Source organism: Aptenodytes forsteri, unplaced genomic scaffold, assembly GCF_000699145.1.
Source record: "Aptenodytes forsteri isolate BGI_AS27 unplaced genomic scaffold, ASM69914v1 Scaffold582, whole genome shotgun sequence".
NCBI lineage: Eukaryota > Metazoa > Chordata > Aves > Sphenisciformes > Spheniscidae > Aptenodytes > Aptenodytes forsteri.
The window spans coordinates 543,477-569,550 of NW_008795675.1; the positions used below are offsets into that span (position 1 = coordinate 543,477).

The window sequence follows — 26,074 nt, forward strand, 5'->3', positions numbered from 1 at the left end:
GGATGCCCCATCCCTGGAAACGTTCAAGTTCAGGTTGGACGGGGCTCTGAGCAACCTGATCTAGTTGAAGATGTCCCTGCCCACGGCAGGGGGGTTGGACTAGATGACCCTTAAGGGTTCCTTCCAACCCAAACTATTCTGTGATTACAGACCATACATCCATTCATTCTGTGCTGTTCAAGTTAAGGTCCAACTTTCAGTACAGAAACAATGTAACATAAGAGTCATAAAACCTTCGCTTGACACCTTTAAAAGCTTTTCTGTGTCATAAACCTTGCAAATTTTATGTCGTTTAATATTGTGCATTCACTCTATGGAAGTTATCCTCGCATAATGACAACTGGTTGATGACACTGGTATTTTACAAAACCCATTTAAGCAGGTTTTATCTATGCTAGATAATTAAGTCTAGACAATGTTATACACCATCTAAAAATATAATATTTTCTGGAAAGGTGAATGAAAGTATATAAGGTCGCTGGAGCAGTTAATCTTTTGACCTTGTTTTTTCTTTAATGAGCGTTACCTCAAACTTGCTTCCTTGTTGGAGATTACAAAGGAGCTGAATAATATGTTTACGTTTGCGAGTCTGTTTAAATAATCTGGAGTTAATTCTGGGGTCTGTATCGTGTGTCTTCCTGCATGGCATTTGTTTCCTCAGGAGGAGGCTTGCAGGTAGGCACGACCTGATGTATGGAGCTATAGACCTTTCAATGACTGTTCTTAATCTTATATTGAACTCAAGTTAAATATTCACTGCTGAGCTTGAGGTATTATTTCAAATCCACCTTTTTAACGTCAAAAATTCTGGGCCTTTGTCTTGAAGTGAACACCAAGACAGAATAAGCAAATTTAGAGCCTAGAATGGAAAATTAAAAGAAGCTGTAAGCAACAGAAGGGCTTTTCACATCTGAAACCAACAATAAATAGATAACTAGTTTACCCTCTTTATAAAAAACATTTATTTTTCCAGTAAAGACTGTCTTCTGTCAAGAGACACTAACTGGACATCTCTCTTGTGTAACTATATGAAGGTTCAGTAGCACTGTTCATGGGATACTTCTGCATAGAGCAGGTGAGCAATAGAGTGAATCATAAAAATGGAGACTTCTTGCCAGGCAAATTTAGAGCTAAAGTGCCAGGCAGTGGCAGATGAGCTTAAATCTAGATTTTATAACAGGTATTGCCTATTATTTAAAAATAGAAGCAAAAACCAGAAAACAACCTGTGAGTCTCTTTAGTCAATACATGGAAAAATGTGGAGTTATAAGTTGCTGAGCAGTAAATAAAGTTGTGGGTATCAAGTCAACTCCACTGTCCTCCCCCTGGAAGGGGAGGAGGTCTCACATAATAGGTGTTTTTTAGTCCAGTTTCAGCTAAAAATTTAGGAACCAACTTTATCATCTGCTGTTTCTCCCCTTCTAGCATTAGGTAAATTATATCTGTATTTCTACTTTGTTTTGAAGCTAACTCTACAGAAATACTATACAGTTATACAATGAACTCTCCAAAAGCAGGGAGAAAAATAAGCCCGAACCAGGGGAAATACTGTTTGGAAGTGCCCCAGCCGAAGCAGAGCGCGGGAGTGGCTGTCAGAGGTGGACAGCATGCTGTGAAGGATCCAGCTCAGCAGCACACAGCTCACAGAAAATGAAGGGCTGTTATTTTCTGCCAAACTGCCAGCTCTGCATGCAGCGCCTTTCCCAACAGCCAGCCTCACCTGCCATGTGTCAGCAGCAGCTCAAGCCCAGACTTCTTTAAATCTGCTCCTTTGAGAGCAAAGGTTTGAGGATTTAAACAGCCAGTTTGTAATAACAAGTTTCTCTGCCAACTTCGGCCGAGCCTTCGTGAGCTTGTGTCCTGTGCCGATGGCAAAACTAAAATTCTGTTCGGCAGTTACAGTAGGACTTATGATTACAGTCTTTGCTGTCTAAAAATGATTTAATCATTAATAAATTATTTAATCATTAATAAAACAGGTTTTGCTTACTAGTGATTTATGTAGTAATACACGCAGACTTGTACATAGCTGCACCATGTACCTTAGCAGGCCCAGGGGAGATGGTCATGTAACTGGCTGCTATAGCATTTGGGGCCAGGAAAGGAATAGGCAGTCCCTACCATGCAGTGATCCCAACGGCTGCGAAAGGGAAGCAGAATACTAGACAATATTAGGGCGTTAGTGAGCTCAGCATGTAGGGATCTAGGCATTGCAGGAAAGGATGTGACTTTGTCACTGCTAAGTGATACGGGAGAGTCAAGTATTTCAGGGCTCCTGAGCAGTACAACATAAGCAAAAATTCATGTACTTTACAAAGGTACAGTAATGTTTGCATAGAGCATAAGGACAGACAGAGTTTAGCAGGTGATTGAAGGCATCTGACAGTAAATTTAAACCTGTCATTAATGGAAAAAGAGAAACTTGCACAGCATCTCTAGAGGAAGCGATCTGAAAGAGCAAGGAGGAAAAAGGCTACAACTACTAGAGCAAATGTTTCTCAACATCAGTTATCAATCTCATTGCATCCTTCTGTGGAAGAGTGTTCAGGAAGTTTTCCTGTTTTACGAAACAGGAGAAAGCAATGAAGACTTTTTAAATGGACAGATAAAGCAGTTACTCAACCTAGCAAAGGATGTGGGTATTTCAGTGTTCAATAGTTCTCTGCTACTTATTAAAATTGTCCAGCTCACCTGTAACCTTTGTCCTGGTTTTGGCTGGGACAGAGTTAATTTTCTTCCTAGTAGCTGGTACAGTGCTGTGTTTTGGATTTAGTATGAGAATAATGTTGATAACACACCAATGTTTTAGTTGTTGCTGAGCAGTGGTTACACTAGTCAAGGACTTTTCAGCTCCCCATGCTCTACCGACTGAGAAGGCTGGAGGTGCACAAGAAGCTGGGAGGGGGCACAGCCAGGACAGCTGACCCAAACTGGCCAAAGGGACATTCCATACCATGTGACGTCATGCTCAGTATACAAACTGGAGGAAAGCTGGCCGGGGGGGACCGTTGCTCGGGGACTGGCTGGGCATCGGTCGGCGGGTGGTGAGCAATTGCATTATGCATCATTTGTTTTGTATATTCTTTTATCATTATTATTATTGTTTTCTCACTTTTACTCTTCTGATTTTCTCCCCCATGCACCGGGGGGGGCGGGGAGAGAGTGAGCAAGTGGCTGTGTGGTGCTCAGTTGCCAGCTAAGGTTAAACAATGACAACTTTTTTCTATTGCCCTTAGTAAGCATCAAGCCTACTTTAGGAGGGGATACCTGTCTCATACACATGGTCTATTAATAAATTGCTTGACTAAAATTTTGGTCAAGCACATTTTTTGCCATCTGTCCCGTAGTTGTTGAAGAAGCTTAATAGTATTTTTTGTTAGCGAAACAGGACCTCCAAATTTTCTTGGTGGTAGTTTGCATAGTGTAGATGAATTACCTCAGTTTATTAGGTATCATTTCACTTTCTAAACTTCCTATCTGATGTTAATCTCTGGAGATTTCCAGAGACTGTGAATGCAAAGGATTAGTCTGTGAAGATGAATGGTCTGTTGTTACCCACAGCAGGTTACTTGAGCACACCTACAGGTATGATATTTGGTCAGAAAGAATCATTCACTACGTACCTCAGCCTCTCAGGGTGCTAGTGAAATCTCATGGGGCTGTCCTAAAAGTAGACCACAAGAAGACAGTAGCTGTAGTAGGATATTGTATTTTCTTTTTGCTTACTGAAAGTATTGTCTCCACTGGTGCTGAGTAAGAAACGGTGTGTTATGCTTCCAATATAATGATTCATTAATCTGTATGTGCTATAAAAACCATCATGTTTGTGTTTTTGAAGTGGTCTTTTAGCCTAAACCTAAGATATTACCAATATGATAAATAATTTGACCCAATCTGGCAAGGACGATGGTCACTTCATGAGCATCACAAATAAATATATAAAATAAAATCAAGTGTAGCTGTTTCAACACTTACATATTTTTAATTTCCTTCCCAGCCCTCATGTCTAGGGCTCAGACTTTTCTGGTATGTGCAGAATTTTTTAAACATAAAGTTCTCTGTTCAAATGCGTCATAATTCTTAATAATGTTCTGGATACCTTGAACCATTATTTGCTTTTAAACAAGTTTTCAGCACAGATTGTGCTGCCTGCATTCAGTCCTCCAAATCTCCCATCCGACTGTCCAAATTATTTTAACTGACATAGTTTCTAATTTGCTCTCTCCAGTTGAGAGAGCTCCCTGTAGCTTGTCTATTTTAGCATTTAATTGCTGTATACTCTCACAAATTAAATTCTGTAGTGATCCATTTTGCTCTGCCGGTGAAGCAGTGATCTTTTCATCTAAGCAAGATGGCGCTTGCAACTCAGCCGGCGGGGCTGGCATCCAGCGTCAGGAGAGGGGGAACTTTACCATTTCCTCTCCTGCGGTGTGTGGTGGCTGTAGGGGCAGTGGGGTTTGTGCCAGAGGACAGCTTTCCTTCAAAATGTTCTCCATTTAATTCTGAAGCAAAAGGAAAGTGAAATCCTCAAAGCTTGTTTCAATGGGTTTTTACAGCTAGAAAAATTGCTTTGTCTAATTACTTTATGCCCAAGTGTGCAGCAGAATGCTCCTCTTTAAAATCTGCGTATCTTTGTGGGCTTTTTAGCATTTGCTTTTGTAAAACATGAAAAGGCAGCCTCTAAAAATATTACGCTGTATGTCTTCCTTTTCTGGGAGAAAGACAGTCAAAACTCATTGTTTCTTTTGACAAAATAACAATATCCAATTAGGAAAGTTGTCTTCCTCAGGTCTTTTTTGGATGATGCTTGTACAGTGCTTACACATCACTTAAATATATTTCTATTAGAGAGGGAGAGGGACCATTTAGTATCTAAATAATTAAGTAGTACAGTACTTTTTGATCTAGTTTGTGCTGAATGGAAATATTTTACTGTGTTTTCTCAATACGTGTGTATCGAAAGGAGGGCAGTTGACTCTTGGGGATTAAAGACTGCAGTGCAGCAGGGGTTGAAGGTCTGTATAGGCAAGCTGAGCTCAGGTGTGGAGAGGTAAAATGTATTCTGCTGTTTTCTGTGGAGGGACTCTTTCCCCAGCCCAAATAACCCAGAGGAACATACCCTGTGAACAAAACCTGGTCAATATTTTGATTCTGTGTAACTCTAGAAACATGAAGCCAGTTTAACAGAAAATACAAAGCTGTTTCTTACTTACTTGCACTTCTTATATTAACCTTGAAGAAGACTTACCAGGCAGTTGGTAATTACAGGACACAAGGTCACTAAAAGTACATTTTTGAGGAAAGAAGGCTGCATGAAATTTGCATTATTGCATTATTTGGGTCTCCTTTAAACTAAGAGTCTGAGTTCAAACCTTTCATATAGAGGTGTTAATCTTTTGACTTGCTTCATTCGGAAGAAAGTTGGGCACTGTTTGATAGTGTGACGTGACTGTCATCTGTGATCATCATCTTCCAAGTAAAAATGGGCTGTTTGTTTTGCTTGTGTGGCACAGATTATTTGGTCTTAATTCCTTTGTCAGAGTATTTTAGTCCTATTTGCTGTGAAAGGTCTGCTTTAGCAGGGAAGGATGGAGATGATTCCTAGAAAAGGCTAGTGCATCATAGCGTTGCTTCACATTCTCTTTGTAGAAAGAGATCAGGATATGTGGATCCTTTACATTAGGCAGATCTTTATGTAAGGATAGCACTTACTATATAGTAACTTTTGGGATGTCTGACACCACTCAGAGTCATGAATATTGTGGAAGAGAATGATGCATTGTTGCAGTATTGAAAAGACAGAAATTTGTGAGATAAGTGAGTCTGGTTCTGTAGCTGTGACAGTAAATCAAGCTTCATTGGTTTCATTTGAACTGACTGCTGTTTGGCCAGTGTTAATTTTTCCCTTCTCCCCCCCCAAAATTGTAATATGATGGTAGTTTGAGAACTTGTGGAAGTAACTTAAAATGCTGTAGAGGGATAACGTTGGGGACTGCTCCTTGAAAACCCACCCATAGGTATTGAAATCCCTGTTTGCAATGTATGTCTGTGTATGTACTATAGGTCTTCTGGCTTTGACAGAGCTGAGTGCAAGGTGCTTCCATGCAGTGAGAGCTCATCCCAGCCTGACTCTGCACTACTTGCAGCTATGTGGCTTCTGATTAACTTGAAAAAGAGCAGGATTTTGTCTCTTTGGGGTAGGTTCCAGTTCACTTGCATGTTGCATTCACATATCCCCGCTAGCTCCTAAATCATGTGTCCTGATGCTACATTAAAGGCCAAAAGTTGGTTAGAAACAGCCACATCAGTAAAGGCACCAGCAAATTGCACCTTTGCTAGTATCTGAGATGACAATGTTTTTAAAGTCTGTACAAACACATACAGTGTGCTTAGAAATTGGGAACTACCTAAATTCATTACCACTAATACTCTTCTATACTAAAAAGGAATGCAACTTCTATTGATTTACATAGTATTGTTTGCTCTGCATATTTCTTTTTTTGAATTCAGAAATCAAAGTACTCCAGGTTATTAGGAAGTCTCTTTATTTTCTATATTCATTTTTATTTTGCTAGCTTTGAGCTCTTTTTCTTTTTTTTTTAAATTCCAAGTTTTTTATATTTTGCCAGATTTCCTAAAGTACCAGGATACACGAGTATCAACCAGCCAGTCGGTGTAGTGCAGAGCCAGGCACACACCACATCCTGCTACTTCCCCAGCTGTGAACAGCTGATACAGTTTGATGTAGTGCACAGATAGGGTTATTTCACCCAAAATATGGTGTATGTTAGAGGCATTTCAGGGACCAAGGGGAATAGTAGGAGGAGTGTGTCAAGGGGGATGGAGCTGCTTGCGAGAGAAAGACATAAAAGTGTAGAATACAAAAGCAGAAATTCCCCAACACAGGAGAGTATTCTGGAGAAGTATTGCTATATATTTATGTGTGGTTTTTACTCTTTAAGTTAAGTTATAATGATCACTTTGTAAACAATATACTTTGTAAATAATATACAGGTTTCTCAGAGCCTTTGGTCGACCCAGCACGGCCATTGTTCTGTTATGCATGAAGATAGGCTTCAGTAGTTTCTGCTAACATACCAACTAGTTTTTTTAATAATTTATTGGTGATTTCTAAAAGAATTCCTTTTTTTCCAGTATGCTGCTTCTCTTGCTAGAACTATACAGTAGCAAACATGAAACAACAAAAAAAGATTGTTAACCAGGATTCCACATATTATCTTATGAACCAAACAGTGCCCATTCTCAAACACGGTAGTATGTTTGAGCTGGAAGATAACCTAGAGGTATTTGTATTTTACCAGTATTGTAGGTTATCGTCTGTCTTTCTGTGGTATTCGAAATTTCATAGTTGATTTTGTTTGCATAATGCATTGCCTTTCCTAAAAAGTAAAGAGTTTCCAAATTACTGTTTTTCTACAGAATTAACTCCATCTTGATAGTTGTGTTGTATTTTGTCATGTCTCTTTATTATCACGCAGATCGTTTCCCTCTTGTGATTTCAAAATTGACTTTTCCATGCACCCTTTCACAAAACGTGATGTGGCAACTCTGGCAGTCACATGTATGTAAAACACCTGGAGGGATATTTGAGCCTTACGCATTTTAAACTTTGGTTATATAGTTAAAATGAGAAAAGTTGAGCAATTAAAATGTTTGCATTGGGATTCCTGCTTTACTTTCCACAAAACTCCATGTGTTCATATGAGACACAAGTAACAGCAGATCAGACTTTTACTATTAAATGGATGTTACATATTTAGTATCTTACCAATGTGCGCTTCTGTTTGAAATAACTCATTCCAGCCTACTGCTGAAGCTGTTCCTGTATACCCTACTCATAGGTATTTCTCTTGGATTATTTTGTCTCTGCTGATTAAAAATTATTTATTCTTCTGCACAAAAATTTCTCTGTGGTTCTGGGATAACTCAGATTTTATTACATGAAGCATGTAGGGGTTTTTTTAGGAAAATCTTACAACCTTTGTAAGAAGTGGTTATTAGCATGTTCTCACATTTAAAAACAATTTTTTAAAAGTTGGTTGTATGTCAGAGTAGAAAACATAATCCATTGTGAAATCAGTCATGGACCTAAGCACCTTGAGAATATCCTTTTCAGGGGCAAAAAAGAAGTTTCTCCCACTCTACTTACATAGCTAAAACCATGTAAGGCCAAGCCTATAAAGCTTAAAAGGAGAAAACATTGCAACACTTCTAACACAGTTTTCTGGGAGAGTAGGAGGATGTACTTAAACTCACACGTTAAGGAAAATAAAACTTGAAAGAGCAGAGACTGTCTATTTTTGTTTTTTTCTTTTTTTTCCTTCTTTTTTTTTTTAACATGATAAATTTACAAATGTTGGATTTTTATGGGCAATTGGAACCTGAAAAGTCAACTTCTGCCTTTGGCCCACAAAAAGATGATTAAATGAATTTATTTCTCAGGAAGACTGAACTTGATTGCCAAGTATGTCTTATTCTTCACAGCACCTCAGGATATTTAGTGCTAAGAGAATCTTCTTGCACATGGCTGGCTTCTCCCCTTTGTACAGGCACACGGCTGCCTGCACTCTTGTCTCCCTCCTCTTCTACACCAGCTAACCCCAGCAGATTTCACAAGGAATTGCTGATGATGATCTTCACTGGGAGAACTTCACCTCTTCCTGAGTCAGGTCTCTTATTCACTCTCTGATCCAGATAATCTGAAGCCACAAATGGCAAGATGATAATTTATACAATAAATAGATATTAAGTGAAAATGTAATTCCACATCATTCCAAAATTCACCTGCCTTGATGTCCACGTCCAGCTTTTGGATGCTTGCAAGTTTAATGCTCTGTCCTTTCTCTTCAGATTCACCATTGGGTTGGCTTTGCTTGTTTGCTTTGACTTTTTTAGTAAAATCACCTTGATAAAGACAACATGCATCTCAGTTATGATATCAGATAAGATAAGTGTGTTTGTACCAAGAGAAAGTAGCTCTGCCCCCAAATACATCTTCTGTTTCTTGGAGTCACTGAAGCGTATTTTTGTTCCCTATGATACCTCGCAGGGACCTCGTGGGAGGTCTGTGTGTTGCTTTCGTAGCATGGGGTGTAACAGGTGAGCCAGCACTGAGAAGGCATTGGTAGCTACACAAGGAAATAATCTAGGTCTTTGATAAATTGGGGATGTTTACAGCTGCTGGGAAGTGATTTTCGTAGTCAAACTGCGAAGAATACATCAGAATACAGGCATGGTATGGCTAATCAGGGGTTCATCCAGAAGGCTGAAAGCAAGTACCCATGTTCGTCATTTGTTCCCTACACGTTTCTCACTGGGTGTATATACACCTGATCTTTTTTCGGGTGTTTTCATTGATGAAGGGGAGTGAGGACATGACAAGAGACATGCATGTTCTTTAAAAAGGAAATTAAAAAAAAAAAACTGACTTTTTTTTTAAAGGAAAACCTAATTGCATAATTTGGAAATAGTGAACAAATGAAGAGTCTTTCCACATATTCGAGTTATATTGCTAACTATCATTTCAGTGAGAATAACACTGATACCATAATACAGATTTTTAAAACCAGCTAGGGCATAATTGGTTTTTGTCTGCAAGCATAAGCTTATCCCAAACGATTCAAATAAGGGTCAAGTCCAAAGTGTGACAAATATTTCCTAGTCATTATAGCCTATGGGTGGAATGTTTTCCTTTGGCCTGACTGCAGGTGAGGGCATATTCAAGTTAGAATTGTAGAACCATCAAACAGCCCAGGCTGGAAGGGACCTGGAAAGCTCATCTGGTCCAACCTTTTGTGGGAAAGGGAGCCCAGATGAGATCATCTAGCACCCTGTCCAGTCGCATCTTGAAAACCTCCTGTGGTGGGGACTACCACATCCCTGGGGGGGGTTGTTCCAGTGATTGATTGTTCTCGCTGTAAAAAATTTCTTTCTTATACTGACATGAAACTTCTCCCGGTGCAACTTGTACCCGTTGCCGCTTGTCTTCTCCATGTGGCTCCAAGTTACTTTGTAATTCCTGGTTGCTCCTTTTCTGTTTGGCAGAAAAGCACATACATGCACCAGAATTGGCAAGTAGTTTTTACCATGCCAGTTGCATAAATATTTGCACACCACATTATAGATGCCAATTTTTTCTAAAGGTACTTAAAAAAAGTAACTAGAAGAGGTTTAAGCAAACTTCCTTTCTATTCACCTTGACCACCATTTTCACACCATAATGTGAATATTGAAAATTTAGCTTTATGAAACAAGTTGCTGTTAAGATGCAAGCTGCTTCCCTACATTTGCCTGGAGAACACGCAAAGAAGTGCCATGTCTCTCACATTGCTTTCTGAACAGGTGCCGCAGTAAATCTTGCATTCACTACAATGAGTTGTAATGTTTAGTTATTCTAAAGGTACGGTACAATAACAGATTATTGTTGTTCATATCTGTGTAATAATTGAAACTCCCTGATCATACTTTCCATTTTACACATTGTCAGAACCTTGGACCTTAATCTCGCTCTTTGATTGACAGTCGTGGCTGGAGAAAGAGCACTTGTATTGTTTGTGATAGTCGCATCTGTTCAACTTGATTCAGTTGAGAGTATTTGCATATTCTTAAGTATTTCTTCTGAGAGGGCCTAAATCCTTCTCAAGTGTTTGATGCATTTTTGAAATTCATTCATAAGGTATCTACATGCACTAATAGTTCTGTATAATATTGCAGTGCATAATCTGACAGATAAGGCTAGTTTTTTAAACAAGGTATTATTAGGGGATGACATATTACATTCTGACTTATTCTACTGGGCGGAAATGTCAAGTACTTTGAAAAAGGATGCTTGAATGTTTTGATTGAATTAGTATACTTTATTCAACACAAATTGTCAGCTGCAGTAAAACGTCTTATTCTGAGAATATTTTTCAAAAGAGTTAACAGCAGGGCTTTTTTGTTTTATTTTTGTTACTGGAGCTTTATTACATATAATCGTTCCTTTGCTGCTGATACTGATATTAGATGGAATAAGAGAGTAGATTCTTAGATGCATTTTAGATTAATTTGTCTGAATTGTTAAACTGTGAGCAACACCTTTATCTTGAAATACAACTTAGGCTTTTGAAATACAGCTTAGGCTTTTATCTTTCTCTCTTCTTGCTTTTTATTTTTTTTTCCCTTGCAAAATTTTTAACAATATTTTTGGAAGCATTGTCAACTTAATTTCAGAAACCTGTCACTCTTAATAGTACATGTACAACACTAGTGAGAAGTACCATTGCTTTGAAAAATATTCAGGCATTGTATTTGAGCATTGAACATAGCAGTTCAACATATTAACTTGATGGCCTCATACTGTTAACGTAAAGAAATATATGGATAATTGAATCCCATGTCTTCCATAGGTTGGAAGTCCTAGTCCAGGACTATCCAAGTTTGGACAAAACTGGTCCAGATTGCTATCAGAAGGAATAGAGATATATTCACGCTTGCTTAAATGGATGTGTGCTGTGGATGCTACTACAAGCTCAAGCCCTTAAAGACCTAGGATCTCTTATGGAAGACCACTAATCACAATGAATAACCTATTTTTTTCCATTGCACTAAGCAAGTGTTCAAAGGGCCACCATTAGTGGCTGACCTAGTTTAAGAAATGGGTTTCTGTCTCTAGAAAGGACCATAGCAATCCCTGCTGCCTGTGTACTTGAAAAAAGAATGATGCAGATTTAATAAGTGTATTTTTTGTTTTATGCACACGCAGGTTTTAGTGTAACAGCACCTTTTACGTTAGTTTTGTTTTTCCTTTGCTTTCAGGAATCTCCTTCTGGACGCAGAAAAGCGCTTGCCACCAGCAGCATCAACATGAAGCAATATGCAAGCCCCATGCCTACACAGACAGATGTCAAGTTAAAATTCAAGCCTTTGTCTAAGAAAGTGGTATCTGCCACACTACAGTTCTCTTTATCTTGTATTTTCCTGAGGGAAGGAAAAGCCACGTAAGTTTTGGGTTTTTTTTTTTAACCAGATAGCCTGCTTTGTGTTGGCTTTTCACAGAATTCTTTGGATAAAGAGCTCTTTCTGTATAGAATGGCAGAACTTGAGAGTATCCTTCAGCATACCTATCGTTCCTGCCATACTTAATTTCTTAGCTGAGTAAAAGTCGTTTCTTACTCTGATTTTAGTCTTGTATTCTTTAGAGACACGTCTTGTCCTCTACCATTACAGACATTTTAGATAATAGCAGCTTAAAAATATCTAGAGGTTTGAAAGCAGCAGGAGTGTACATTTGTGTGCATGTGTATGTGTATGTTCATCCAACAATACCCTTAGCAGACTGCAAGGGAAATGTGGGAAGGAGAACTTACTTCTATTTCACCTATTTATCTTTCACAAAGAATGAAAGAAGGACAAAGACAGTTGTAAGGTGAGAGAGGGTGGAGTCAGAAGTAAGATTTTGGGTTGAACACAAGAACATCCTGTGAAAAGAGTTTGATTGAGCACTGATTACCAGTGCCCCTACTCACTCACCTGGTTCTGTTCCTTATTTCAACAGCCTTTGGAGGGCAGAGGATACAGATTATTTTTGCAGATCCTATAACTTCTCCTGCTATTTCTGTCAGATTCAAGATGTCAGATGTTGACAACTTCTTGTGGCTGGAGGATGGATCATTTGTCACCCATACTGTTTTGCTTTTCCTTTCTGTCTCTAGAATATGGGAATGTGAGAATCATAGAATTATAGAATCATTTAGGTTAGAAAAGACCTCTAAGATCGTCGAGTTCAACTGTAAACCTAACACTGCCAAGTCCACCACTAAACCATGTGCCTAAGTGCCACATCTACACGTCTTCTAACTACCTCCAGGGCTGGTGACTCAACCACTTCCCTGGGCAGCCTGTTCCAATGTTTGACGACCCTTTCGGTGAAGAAATTTTTCCTAATATCCAATCTATTAGGATTGCAACTTGAGGCCATTTCCTTTTGTACTATCACTTGTTACTTGGGAGAAGAGATGGACACCCACCTTGCTAGAACCTCCTTTCAGGTAGTTGTAGAGAGCGATGAGGTCTCCCCTGAGCCTCCTTTTCTCCAGATTAAACAGTCCCAGTTCCCTCAGCCGCTCCTCATAAGACTTGTTCTCCAGACCCCTCACCAGCTTCATTGCCCTTCTCTGAACACGCTCTAGCACCTCAATGTCTGTCTTGTAGTGAGGGGCCCAAAACTGAACACAGTATTTGAGGCGCGGCCTCACCAGTGCTGAGTGCAGAGAGGGATGATCACTTCCCTAGTCATGCTGGCCACACTATTTCTGATACAAATGGCAGAACAAAAAGCGGTAGATGGGGAAACTAGTGCTCTAGTGGTTCTTTTACCTCTTTTTAAATTTCTTTTCCCCCAAAAAGGCTAACAGTTTACTTCTAGCTTTCAGTATTCTGAATGCACTTGTAGACATTGCCACTGCAATACAAGTGCCCCAAAACTGTTGCATGGACAGCTTTCCAGACGGCCATGTTAAGGCATACATTTTGACACAAAAAGGCTTTTTGTCTGCATGCTTTGAAAGCCACAGATAATTACTATTACTTTTTCCCTTCTGTGATTAACGTGTTGTGAACCACATTTTGACCTACCATATAAGAATGATATTTTGAAGTATTTAGCTGTGTTTTAACATGGTATTGCAGCTGAAAATGGGAATGAAAAAGTCAGTATCTGATAACTTTTTAATTTTTTTGGAACAACCAGCATCCACGAACTATACAGTAAGTAGCTATACTAGGCTCTTAGTGCTTTTTGAGGCCATAATTTGTAAAAGCTGATCCATTTAGGATTGCATATATCTTCTTCCCATTGAAATTGATAGGTTTCAAACTGAAGAATGTAAGTCAGGTAGACTGTAAGTTAACAACAGGGCTTTAACATTGTACTGAACCAGAGACCTGAAAAAAAATAAGCTGCTGTTTGTGAAAGCATTGGTTTCCCGTATGTGTGAATAGAGACTGTCCTCTACTAGTCGAAATAAAAGAGAGAATTCAGGTGTCACATCCATGAACATGCAAGGAAAGGTAGCTAGGCCAAGGTTTATTTACATCTCTTACAAACTGTAGTAGTTCTGTACAGTGAGATTCACTTTTAATTTTCTTTTATGCACTTTATAAAGAAAATCCTGCAGCCTGTTGAATACAGAAAGGACAGTAAAAATAAGTAGTACTTTGGAGACCTTTTTATTTCTAAACTCTGCATGAACAAGTGATGTACAAGATCTGAGTGCTGAGTGCTCCCAGCTTTTTGTCTTCAGTGCATGAAAGAGCCTGCCCATCAATGCTGCTATAGGGTGCTATGTTTTCTCCCCTGTGCTTAAAGAGTTGATTTAACCTATTGGTTATGAAAACAGGAAGATGAAACCTTGAGAATTCTGCATGAATGGAAAGGTCTTTCTGACTTCTTGATAGTTACTTATTTTATATTTATTATTATGTTGGGGAGGGCCATGAAAATGATCAGGGGGATGGAACACCTCTCCTATGAAGAAAGGCTGAGAGAGTTGGGGTTGTTCAGCCTAGAGAAGAGAAGGCTTCGGGGAGACCTTATTGCAGCCTATCAGTACTTATAGGGGGCTTATAAAAAAGATGGCAGCAAACTTTTTAGCAGGGCCTGTTGTGACAGGACAAGGGGGAATGGCTTTAAACTGAAGGGGGGTAGATTTAGACTAGATATAAGGAAGAAATTTTTTACGCTGAGGGTGTTGAAGCACTGGAACAGGTTGCCCAGAGAGGTGGTGGATGCCCCATCCCTGGAAACATTCAAGTTCAGGTTGGACGGGGCTCTGAGCAACCTGATCTAGTTGAAGATGTCCCTGCCCACGGCAGGGGGGTTGGACTAGATGACCTTTAAAGGTCCCTTCCAACTCAAACTATTCTATGATTCTATGATTAATACTTTTTATATTACAGAAGTACTTAGTTGTCCTTTGTAACTGCGGGTTCTGTAGTGCTGATTACTTTGAACGCAGAGAGTAGCAAATGATTGCCCCAAACAACTTCTGATTTTAACAACATGTTAAATCACTGAGTTTAATCCCATGTTTTAAGCGCCTCTGTGTTTCTGTGCAGATTTGAGGCATGATTAGTATGTAATTTTTATTCCTATAAGTGATACCTTTGAAATAATTTATACAGTTTTCTTGGCATTGTAAGGCACAAAATCTGTGCATCTGGTTTTGTCATGATCAACTTCAAAGAAGATAGAATAATTCAGGTTGGAAGGGACCTGTAGAGGTAGCTAGTCCAGCCTCCTGCTTAAAGCAGTCAGCTGTGTGATCAGACCAGTTTGCTCTGGACTTTATCCCACTGGGGCTTGAAAACCCCCAAGAATGGAGAGTGCACAACCTCTCTGGGCAGCCCATCCCACTGCTTGTTGATGACTGTTCCAACTTTTTTCTCACATCAGATCAGAACTGCTCTGGTTTCAATCTACGTTCACTGTCTGTCATTCTCCTGCCTTGCACCACTGTCTTCTCAGCAACATCCTCATAGGTGCTGGCAGGCTGCTGCTAGGTCCTTCCAAAGCCATCTCTTCTCCAGGCTCAACCAGTCCATTTCCCTCAGCCTCTCTTCATAGGGCAAGTGCTCCAGCCCCCAAGCATCTCAATGGTCCTCTACTGACCTTGCTCCAGTTTATCAACACCTTTTCCTGTACTGTGGGACTCAGCACTGGATGAAGTACCCTAGATGCAGTCCAATGAACTCCAAGTAAATGGGGGTCATGACTCCCCTCAGTCTACTGCTTGTGGTCCTGTTTTAATGTGTCTCAGGATGCTGTTTGCCTCCTTTGGCTGCCAGGGCACGGTGCTGGCTCTCCTAGAGCTTGCTCTCCACCAAGATCCTCAGACTGTTTTCAGCAGAGGTGCTCCCTAGCCAGGCAATCCCCAGTCTGTCTTACTGTAAGGAGCTAAAAAAAAAATTTATTAATCATCTCAATAAACCTATTGAAATGGTTTTAAAAGAGAAGAGGTAAGACTGCTGTTGCTTCAAGAATGACATCATGTACCTCAAAAATCTTGGGTTTTGTATGAAACAAATGTAGAACATCCATTTCTCTGAATCTTTGCCTGCTGTCATCTTTTAATCAAACATTTCTTTGATATGAAAGGTACAGTTATGTGAAACATATATACATGAGATACAGTCAAATAAGAATTGAAATTGGCCATTGATATGTAATCTTGTCAATGATATGTTATCTTGTCAATGAATTCAGATATTTAGAAAAGGGATTTTAATTTCTGTAACAGTGTCAGGAGTTCTGAATGAATGTAGTGATAGGTGTCACATGCAGCATATGGACAGTAGGTCTGACCGAGCATTTTCACTTCAACCAAAGGAGACCAGATAAGTGTTTACTAGCATTTCTGGGCTGGTTTAAAATTTTGAGAAGCAGTCATTAAATTGACTCTTAAGGCAAGGCAGGACTGTTTTTACCCTTTAGAATTTTGTTAACAGAAAACTTTCCCTTCAGAAATTAATATACATGAGTGTATTCATTTTGTTCTTTCACTATATGCAAGATCAGATCTGAGATCAGAGACCTTCCTGAAGAAAAGAAAGCATAAAAATATTTAAAGGAATTTTAATAATGCAGCAGTGTCAGAGGTAGTATTAACAGACTGCATTTTAATGCCTGGTTTGAAATTTGTTATTTAGGGATGAAGACATGCAAAGCCTGGCTAGTTTGATGAGTATGAAACAAGCTGATATTGGAAATCTAGATGATTTTGAGGAAGACAATGAAGAAGATGAAGAAAACAGAGTGAATCAAGAGGAAAAGGCTGCAAAAATTACAGGTTGGTTTTGCCACATGGATAGTAAAATGTAGATCCCTTTGCTAATTGCCAGCTGCGTTCCGTGGATTTTATCCTTATGCTATATTTGTATTTAATATTAAACAATCCAAACCAAAACAAAGTATTTGTGAATTTAAGAGCGTTGATTTGTGTGTGTGTCCGTGTCCTGTTTTTAGGAGAGAATCACTAAGTAGGTAGCGTTTTAGGGAAGCAAAGAACCAGTGTGAACAGAGGAGTAAAAGGATGGAGGGAGAGGGTCAGTGAGCAAGAAGGCAAGAGGATGAGCTGAAGTGAAATAATGAAGACAGTTTGTGAGAATAACTGCAAAATTAGCTGTGCCGTGGGTAGGTGCTGAGGTTCTGCTCAATAATATGGTAATTCCAGGCAGTGTACTTCTGACTTTTGGGTGGGGGTGTCTTGTGGAAATGAAATCAGGAGTCTGTTAAAGGACTTTAACGGAATTTGATAGTAAGGTTGTTTGAAGTGAGATAGTATAACTACATTTTAATTGCTTACTGATGAAAATGCTTAGTGTGTACAGGATAGTTGAACTAATCAATGCAAGTCAGCTCAGGATGTGATGTTAAATTGTTGGTGGAGATCATGATGTAGTACTGCTCCAGATGAGTTCTGTAGGAACTCTTAGTGTAATGAATCAGGAAAAGACAAATGAACTTCTGGTGCCAGCCTTCAAGCCTGCCAGTGCTCTTTAAAAGTGTCTGTTGAAATAATGGGGTCCTTCTCTAAGGTGGGGAAGAGCATCCCAAGCAGAGAAGTGAATTGTCAAATCTGTTCTTGAAAATCCTAAGGAACGTTGGTTTGGTGTTATGAAATATTAGTTACATCTTTTCGAGCTTTCGTTGCAATCAAAAGGTTCAGCCTGAAGCAGTTCTTACTTAGTTATATTTAGTGTTGTGAAAGGATGCAAATATGTTTTCTCCATGCTTTACATACTCAGCTAAACATTTTGTACCCTGACCAAATCTCTACTTACGCTGTATGTGTCTGGCACAGACCAGATTGGAAAGTCCAGAATGAAATATTTGAGAGACATTTGAGATAATGTATTCTTGGTCAGGGAGTGGAGAAATACTAGTCTGGTCACACTGAAATAATTCTGCAAGGTCTTTCTCTCCTTTACCATTGTAACCAGAATAATTCAGGTGCGTGTCAGAACACCAAAGAAAACCTGACATATTCACTAGCCCATCCAATAATCACAGAGAAGACAAGGGCACATAAAGGAGAGGCTATGTAAAGTCTATATAAACTATTGTGCAGATGTGTTTTATTAAGATATGCCTAGATACTGCACTGAGGACTGCTACAGAAAACCCATGTGCAGGACAATAGTTGAAAAGCAGCAGATCTTGCTCCTCAACTTCATGGATCTTGCAGCATTCAGCATCTAAACAAGCCAACAAACAATTCCTGAACAAGCAAAACGCTGATGTAGATTAGTCTAGTCTGTCCACTATCCTTTGGCTATGTAGTGAACATCCCTGGATATAGATGGGGAAGGGTGAGCTGTCTGATGTGCAACACAAGGTCCTAGCTCGAGTTCTTTTAAAGGCATTTCAGCTTTTCCATCTGTTGTTGTAAAGGCCAAAATTATCTGTTCTAAGCAAACATTACTATACCTACTTGAAAGGCAGAAGCAATAAATACTTCTACACTATATCTGCTCATTGTTCAGCCTGTTCTGATACTGTTTTCTAATGATACAAGATGGGAGGGTTGGGTTGGGTTTTTTGTAGATGCATCATTAAGGGAACCTGAGGGGGGAAAGGTCAGCCTTGGACTTTTTCTTCTTGTGTTGGCTACAGCAGCTGAGTTGCTTCGTTAGCCTGGCTAACTTTTCCCACGTTAGACAACGAGAGGGATGAGAGGGATGTTGAAGGAGAATGAGTGCACATAGTTTCCCAAGCAAATGGGAGAACATAAAACATAGGGCAGTAAGTAAACATTAATAAATAAAGTGTAAAGGATCTATTTCAACATGTGTTCAAGACTGATTTCATTGGCAGTTGGAGTGACTCCTGTAATAAATATAATGAATGGGAAAAACTAATAAAACACAAGGAGAAGAGCTGAGGAACCAAGGGAGAAAGAGGTAGGAATAATTGTAGAAAAATAAGAAATATAGAAAGAAGGAAGTGGAACAAAACTGCTGTAATGAAGTACTCTCTGTAAAATTTCTTTCAAAAATAATTGTGTTCACAGAATCCCATGAAGTTAATTGAGGAAGTTACATAACCCTTTTGAAAGCTTGCTGCTCCCAACATTTTCTCATGTTGCCGTGTTAGGGTGTTGGCAGCTGAGCGAGCTGGAATGCCTTCACTGACTCAGAGTCCCCTGCGGCAGATCACTTTGCCTCGGTGCGCCTGTTTTCCCAACTGTAAAATGGGGATACTGGCTATAACTACTTCACAGGAACGATGGGAGTATTACATGGTTAATGTTTGTAAGTGAGCTTTGAAAAAGTGAAGTGCAGGTAGTAAAGCAGAAGGGATTATTATCTTACTTTTGGCTCAAGGTCTTCTCACAGAAACGTTGGATGACTTGGTGACTGAAACATTGTCATTCTCAAGCCACAGCTATAGGAGCTGCTGCAAACCTTTATCACAGACACTGTTCCTTTTTGCAGCATACAAAAGTTAATTAATTTTTTTTATTGGGCCCAGAGTTACAGTTTTATAGATGAATAAATATATCCACCACTAGGAGAACAAAAAAGACCTGCTGAATGGGGCTCTAGATGGTGCTGGTGAGTTAGGAAATGCTGTTTCTCTTCTTTGATGTGTTGCCTAACTTTGGGTAAGTATCTGTGCCTCTGTTTCTCAGCTATGAAATAAGTGGTGCAATACTGACCTACCTCAAAAGCACTGTGGAAATTGGTGTGGTCAACATGTGAGCTGTTGCCATACAACTGACCTTAAGATCAGACTGAAAGATGTTTTCCATTCAAAGCACCGCTTTCATTTTAAAAAAAATCTCCCTACATCTCAGACTTTTCTGCTTCCGTCCCAATATTTATTATTTAAATTCTTCATGTGTAAAAGCTGTATCTCCACCTAACTGTTCTATGTGAACTTGAAAATGTTTGTAGCCATGAAATACGTTTCAAATATTTTGCTTCTACACTATTAATATAGATGAATTTAAACCTCTCAGAATTATCCTGTCCTTAGTCTTCAGTTGAAGACAAGGCATCCTAACGTACTTGAAGAAATGTGGCTCATAACTCACAAACTTAGGGTAGTAATAAATGCATTGCTTCTCTTAATCTTTTAATTGATACTTAGCGCCTCATGCTGAAGTTGATAGTTGCCTCCTGCTCCATCTGCACAGGAGCACGGTGACTGTCCTGGGGTGCCACATGGGCTCAGCAACATGCACATGCGCTACCTATTGCAGGAGTCTGAATCCCAGTATATTTCAAGAGCAGGCTTCTGGAGAGCAATATGTGTAACCCTTTCTTGCCATTTGCAAAACCATACCTCCCATGTAAACTTCTGATACTTTTAATCTTCTTTGTTAGTAGCACCAAGCTGCTTTAAAAAAAAAAAAGAGCAAGAGAAAAGAATTAAAAAAACCCCCAGTGATTTATATGACATACTTGTAGAACAAGCTAATATAAGTTTGTAGATAATGAGATTTATAAAAGATAATACAGGACATAAATCTCCAACCTACCATTTCCACACTCCAAAATATGACATAAACCATTTAATATTGTAATGAGAAACATTGTAGTGCATACGGGTGTTTAGGTTGGCAGATGGGACCAGGTGATTCAGACCACATCAAAGAATTCCCTCTTTTTAAAGCTCTGAACTTTAATAAATAAATTCGTTATTTTCTGACAATGAAAACTGAATTGTAATTGTTTTGGGTTTTTTTCACATGCTGGCATAATAAATTGTAAATCATGTCAGCATCTCAGCCTGTTTTAAACTAGTAATTCGTTGGTACTAGTGTTTTACAAGGTCAACTCTGTTTTATTTGAGTACAGCAAGGTATTTTCCATAGTGTGTCTTGAGTCTTAAAAATTCCCAGAACATAGTATTATATTGTTCAGATCTCTAAGATGTATATATGACTTTATACTGAGAAAGTTAAGAGTTTTGGGACAGTTTTGGTGTTACTTTTTAGGACAATAGTCTTGTTTGTTGGAGCTAAAAATAAGGGAGTGAGGATGGTGAAATTAACTCTGTGTAGATAGATATAAATGTAATCCCATCTAAGTAGATTTTTGCTTTAAGGTCAAGAACAGTTAGGAGGTGCGGTTAAGAGGAATTCTGCTGTGGCTTTGTCATTGTCAGCATAGATTTTGTCCAATAGATATTGGCAGAATAGATCATTTCACTTGGTAATTTGCAGGTTGGCATATCTTCGCAAAGCAGTTTAAATTTGGAAAAGAAGTTTTTAACCATATGACTGAAATACTGTCAGGTTCTGGACTCTGCTTTTGGCTTCAGGTTCTTTGTGCTGTCTGTGAAGGTATGAAAATAAGAGTTGTGTCAGTGTGTCAACTGGTGAAGGTGTTGCCCTGTGAAAAAGCATGAGTCCCACCTGCTAGGAAGTTCTGGGTGGCTGTGGGCACCAACATGAGTTGGGATGGTCACAATACTACTCAATTTTCACCTCAGTCCGATATCTTGCTCCTTGTAACTCAGTGTTGAGTTGTAAGTCAGTGACAAACATTTGCTTTCCCAAACAAAAGCCATATGAGAAAAAGTCAAGTTGAAAACAGCAACAAACTAAAAAGCGTTACGAAGAAGTAACTTCTTGTGTACACAAGAAATTGAAGTGTAAAGGAAATCCAAAAATGATTGGCATGAGAAGTGTGCAGTAGAGGCATCTACGTAGCTTTAACTTCACTGGTGACACCAGAAGACATCATCCATTTATTTCATTGGGAAAAGACAGGAGATGAAAAAACCTGTCAGAGGGGCAATGATATTCAACAAGCAGGATCATCTCTCCTGCACAGGTTTCTCCTGCCTGTTTGTCAGCTGAAAGGACGAGGAAGGCTGTCCCCTCTCCACAGAAACCTATGCTTGAGGTCTTTCAGGGACGCCTCAGGCTCAATCCCCATTACCACAGAAACTGCATTTGTCAGATGCTGTGGATAGGACTGCTTTATCGGGGGATCAGAGAGGAATTTTTCCCCTTGGGGCAGAAGCCAGTAAGACCTAGTTGGTTTTTGTTTCTTTCTTTCCTTCCAGAATTATGGACGCATCAACATCTTGGCTAGAATTAAACATTAATACATTTTAAAAATTATTCATGGCAATTCAGAGCTCTCCGCTATGGATAGAAGGTGGAATAGGGTTTTACCTAACAGTAAAGTGTTACTTGCCCAGCATTGCAGTGGCAAATTCAACCAATATGTACGTTCAGTATGCATTCTCATAGCACAATATTGATCATATCTTTTAGAACTATTAGATAAATTCAACTTGTCATAGGTCAGAATTTAATGGTGACTGATTGTAAATGTTAAATAACCAGAGAGTGTGTGTGTGTATAAATAAATAAACTATATAAAATGCTTGCGTATGTATGAGTTTTCTGTAGCCTTAAGTGTTAGGGAGGGAGGTAAATTGTTCTGGGGCTGTTTCATGTTGATTGACAATGGTTTAAAATTCAGGTTTTCTTCATGAGCAGGAAAAGTCTTTAAATTATATCTAGTACATCTAAGTTTTGAACTGATGTGCGTACTCATCCTCATAAAACTAATTACTGTTGCTGACACCAGGAATCTGGCAAGGTTTTGTTTATGTCTGCTAACTGGGTTTCTTGTTAAATTATCACTGAAGCACCTACACAGGTGCTTTGCTGTAGGTATATCATTGTAAGAACTTGTTCTAAATGTATTCTTTTAATTACCTCTGTGTCTTCTCTTTTACCCTCTCTCTCCCTCACGCTCTCTCTTTCTAGTAACAGTGTTCGTTCAACTTGCTTCATTAAATGCCCTTGCCTTACGTTTGTCTTGACTGGCTTCTATTTACAGAAATTGTAAACCAGTTGAATGCTCTCAGCAGCTTAGATGAAGATCAAGATGACTGCATAAAGCGAGCAAATATGCCTTCAGCTAAATCAGCCAGTTCCTCTGAAGGTCTATGAGCTTTCCTCCTTTCTTTCTGTTTCTGATTGTCTGTATTTACTGTGACCTGTTACCTTTTGACTCCTGCTTGTATTCAGCTGTCAGTTTTATCTCTATGCTTCCACCCAGCATGACTCTCAGTAATTTGTAGTGCATCCAACAGGTAACAACACGATAGAGAAAGAGCCTCTGTCCTCCACAGCTCCATTGTCATCTGATAACGAACAAGAAAGAAAAAAAAAAATTACAAAAAAAGTCCCAGACCCCAAGCCTAAAACATTAGTTGTGCAGTCAATAGTACTTGACCTCTCTAACTTGACAAAACATCCCCTCTCTGATTTTACATGCATATTAAATCCAAAACTTAAAAATTCCTGCTGATAGTTAACATGTAGGTGAACAACCAAAAAGAATTTGCTGTACTTAGCTTGTTAGATGTTCTGCAGCATTTATTTAATGAAGATAATAGAAGGCTTTCTTAGTAGTCATTTCTGTTACGTAATGGTCTGATCAGCGCAGAGAAGTTTCATTCATTTCACTTTTTTTTTTCCTCCTTTGTTGGTGTACTACTGAAGTGCATTAGCTTAGTTGTGCAGTTCGTGCCATACCCTGGTGCAGTGTTTCAAGGGACTGTTGATACGGAGTTTTTTTGAGCTTGTAATACGTTTGGTGAACAGTTTGTATCTATATTAAAACAACATTCCAACTTGTTTCTAGAGCTTATCAATAAGCTTAATTTTCTGGACGAAGAGGACCAAGACCTGGCCAACGCTAGTACGAACCCTTTTGGTGATCCTGACACAGGAGAATTAAATCCATTCGGAGACCCTGATGTAGAAGGTAATAGTTACATAATTCATCGTTAATTGCAGATGTTTAATGAAACATGATTTTTTTTTTGGTAGGGCTACAAATGAAGAATGTTGACTAAATACAATTATTACATGCAATACTGAGGTAGCAATAGCAGTGATCCAGTTGCCACTGGAAAATGGATTTATCCTTTGAGTCACATCCTCATGTGTATTTGCCACTGGGGGCTACCAGCTAAGAGTTGAACCAGAGACTTTTAGACCTATCAGGTGTGTTGCTAGTACTCACCTCGTGGTATAAATGAGCAACACATACTGTCAAGCGCCTCTGTTCCACGTGGATGCTGGTTTATATCAGAACTTCCTTCGCTGCAATCTTCACTGCATCACAGCTGTTCTTGGTTAGCACTAATCTTCATTATTATAATTTAATTGTATCTCTCTCATTCTTCTCTTTTTGCTCTTATGGCTTCATCAGATAAGCCTTCTGGCATCGCAAGTTGCACCACGTGGTAGGTGTTAATCCCCTTTCCAGACTGACATGCCCATTCTTGTTGTGTTCGAGTGAGAAATACAACCAACCCCTGTAAGTTTTTAATCTGGTAAGGCTTCGGCCATAAGGCCAGAAAGTAGCACCAAGACAGCAGGGATCTCTGCTGTCCTCAACCTCATGTCCAGATATGTAGGCTTCCATCTGCTGCCATCAAAAAAAAAGGCTGTATGACTTTCTCAGTTTGCAGCTGCTTGAAATGCCAATCCATAGTTAATTCCCAGGTTTGAAGCTGTACTCAACCTTTCCCGTTCAAAGTTCCAAGACTTTTCTTCCCACAGAAAATACCAAGGAGCATTTGCCACCTTTGACCAAACCCTAGGAGCCACTCTGTAATGGTGGTGGAAAAGAACCACACCGAGCAGGGGCAGCCCAGGGTACAGCCATGGGATTTCTAATGCCAGGTCTAATGGGGATGCATTTCTGAGCTGCCGTTTCCACCTGTGATTACTCTCTTTCTCTGGCCAAGCTGAATGTTTACTCACAACATGACTTTTCTGCCTTCTGAGTCCACAGGGGCCAGTGTGGGTGGTGATCTAAGTTCTGTCATACTTTGGCTGTGGTGTAGTCTCACAGCTTGTATTTCTCAAACAGGGACACTGCACTATCTTCGGTATTTGGCCATCGAAGCCATAAAGCCACTATCCCAGGCCCCTTCTCCCTCCTATAAAGTTATCAGGTGTTTCTAGAGCTGCGGAAGCGAGTCGTTTCAGCTTTGTAGATACCAATATATATGGATTAGGTTCTGGTGTCTGGATCTTTGGCTTCATTTCCTGTCTGTTTCTTGGCTGTGAATTCCCTTAGGATCACGGAAGGAGGCAGAATAACCAGGGATATAAAACACCTATTCTCATCCATCTAGCTGTCCATACACAACTTGCTCTAAGAGACTCAGCCTATATTCCTTTCTTCCTTCTCTGCTCTAGAAAGAAGAGCTCCCTTCTCCCTGGAGAGAGCTGTACAAGTCCCATCCTATCTAAACTGCTGTTTTCCAAACCCAGCTTTTATTTCCTTTCCAGAGAGAACCTGCACTGGCAGAAAGCAGCAGGTCTTCTGACGACAAAATATAGGGACTAAGAATTGGTTCCGTCTCATCTCAGGGACAGGGAGTTATAAGCTGGTGGTGTTTCTTAGTGCCAGATTAGCTTGACACCTCATGTCAGGTTCCCTCTGAGTAGCCTGCATCCAAGGCTCCAGCCTGCTTATGTTCCCAAAAGACTCCTAATATATATGGGGCACGTTTTTTCAGTCAATTCTGGTCCCTTTGGTGGCATCTAGCCTTTACTGCCATCTTCAGTCACAGTCATGGACACTTCTCTGTTCCTCTGGGTCTGTTCTGTGTACTTGGACAGTCTCGGGGCTCAGACTGTTGGGTCCCCAAAGAAGTCCTATCTATACAGCTGTGGGTAGCAATGCTGAGTTGTTGGGTGTGTGTGTACCAAATATTCCTCCCACACATTGTCGCCATCATCCAGCAGTCAATGTACAACAACATGACAGTGATTTTGATAAACAGGGTGTCACTAGATTCTTCCTACTGTGTCATAAGGTGTTTTTTATTTGGGAGGGATGGAGCTTCTGTCAGGTTCATGTGACAGGAGTGTGTCTTCCTGGAGCACTCAACCAAGTAGATCTGAGGTGTTTCAGGCTGTCAGACAAAGACACACCATCTGGTGTGGCATTTTTAAAGCTTTTACTTTATGATTAGTTTTTTAACTAATAATAACTCTTCTAGTCACCTCAGACACCTCTA

General features: G+C 39.6%; 1 protein-coding gene across 1 annotated transcript in view; it reads left to right on the plus strand.

The window, feature by feature from the left end:
• EHBP1 (EH domain binding protein 1) overlaps positions 1–26,074 on the plus strand; it is a 222,839-nt gene that overhangs the window by 75,223 nt on the left and 121,542 nt on the right. Inside the window, 3 exon segments of the mRNA XM_009282606.2 lie at positions 11,818–11,999; positions 16,708–16,847; positions 23,677–23,799. Coding sequence (XP_009280881.2) covers positions 11,818–11,999; positions 16,708–16,847; positions 23,677–23,799 — 445 coding nt within the window.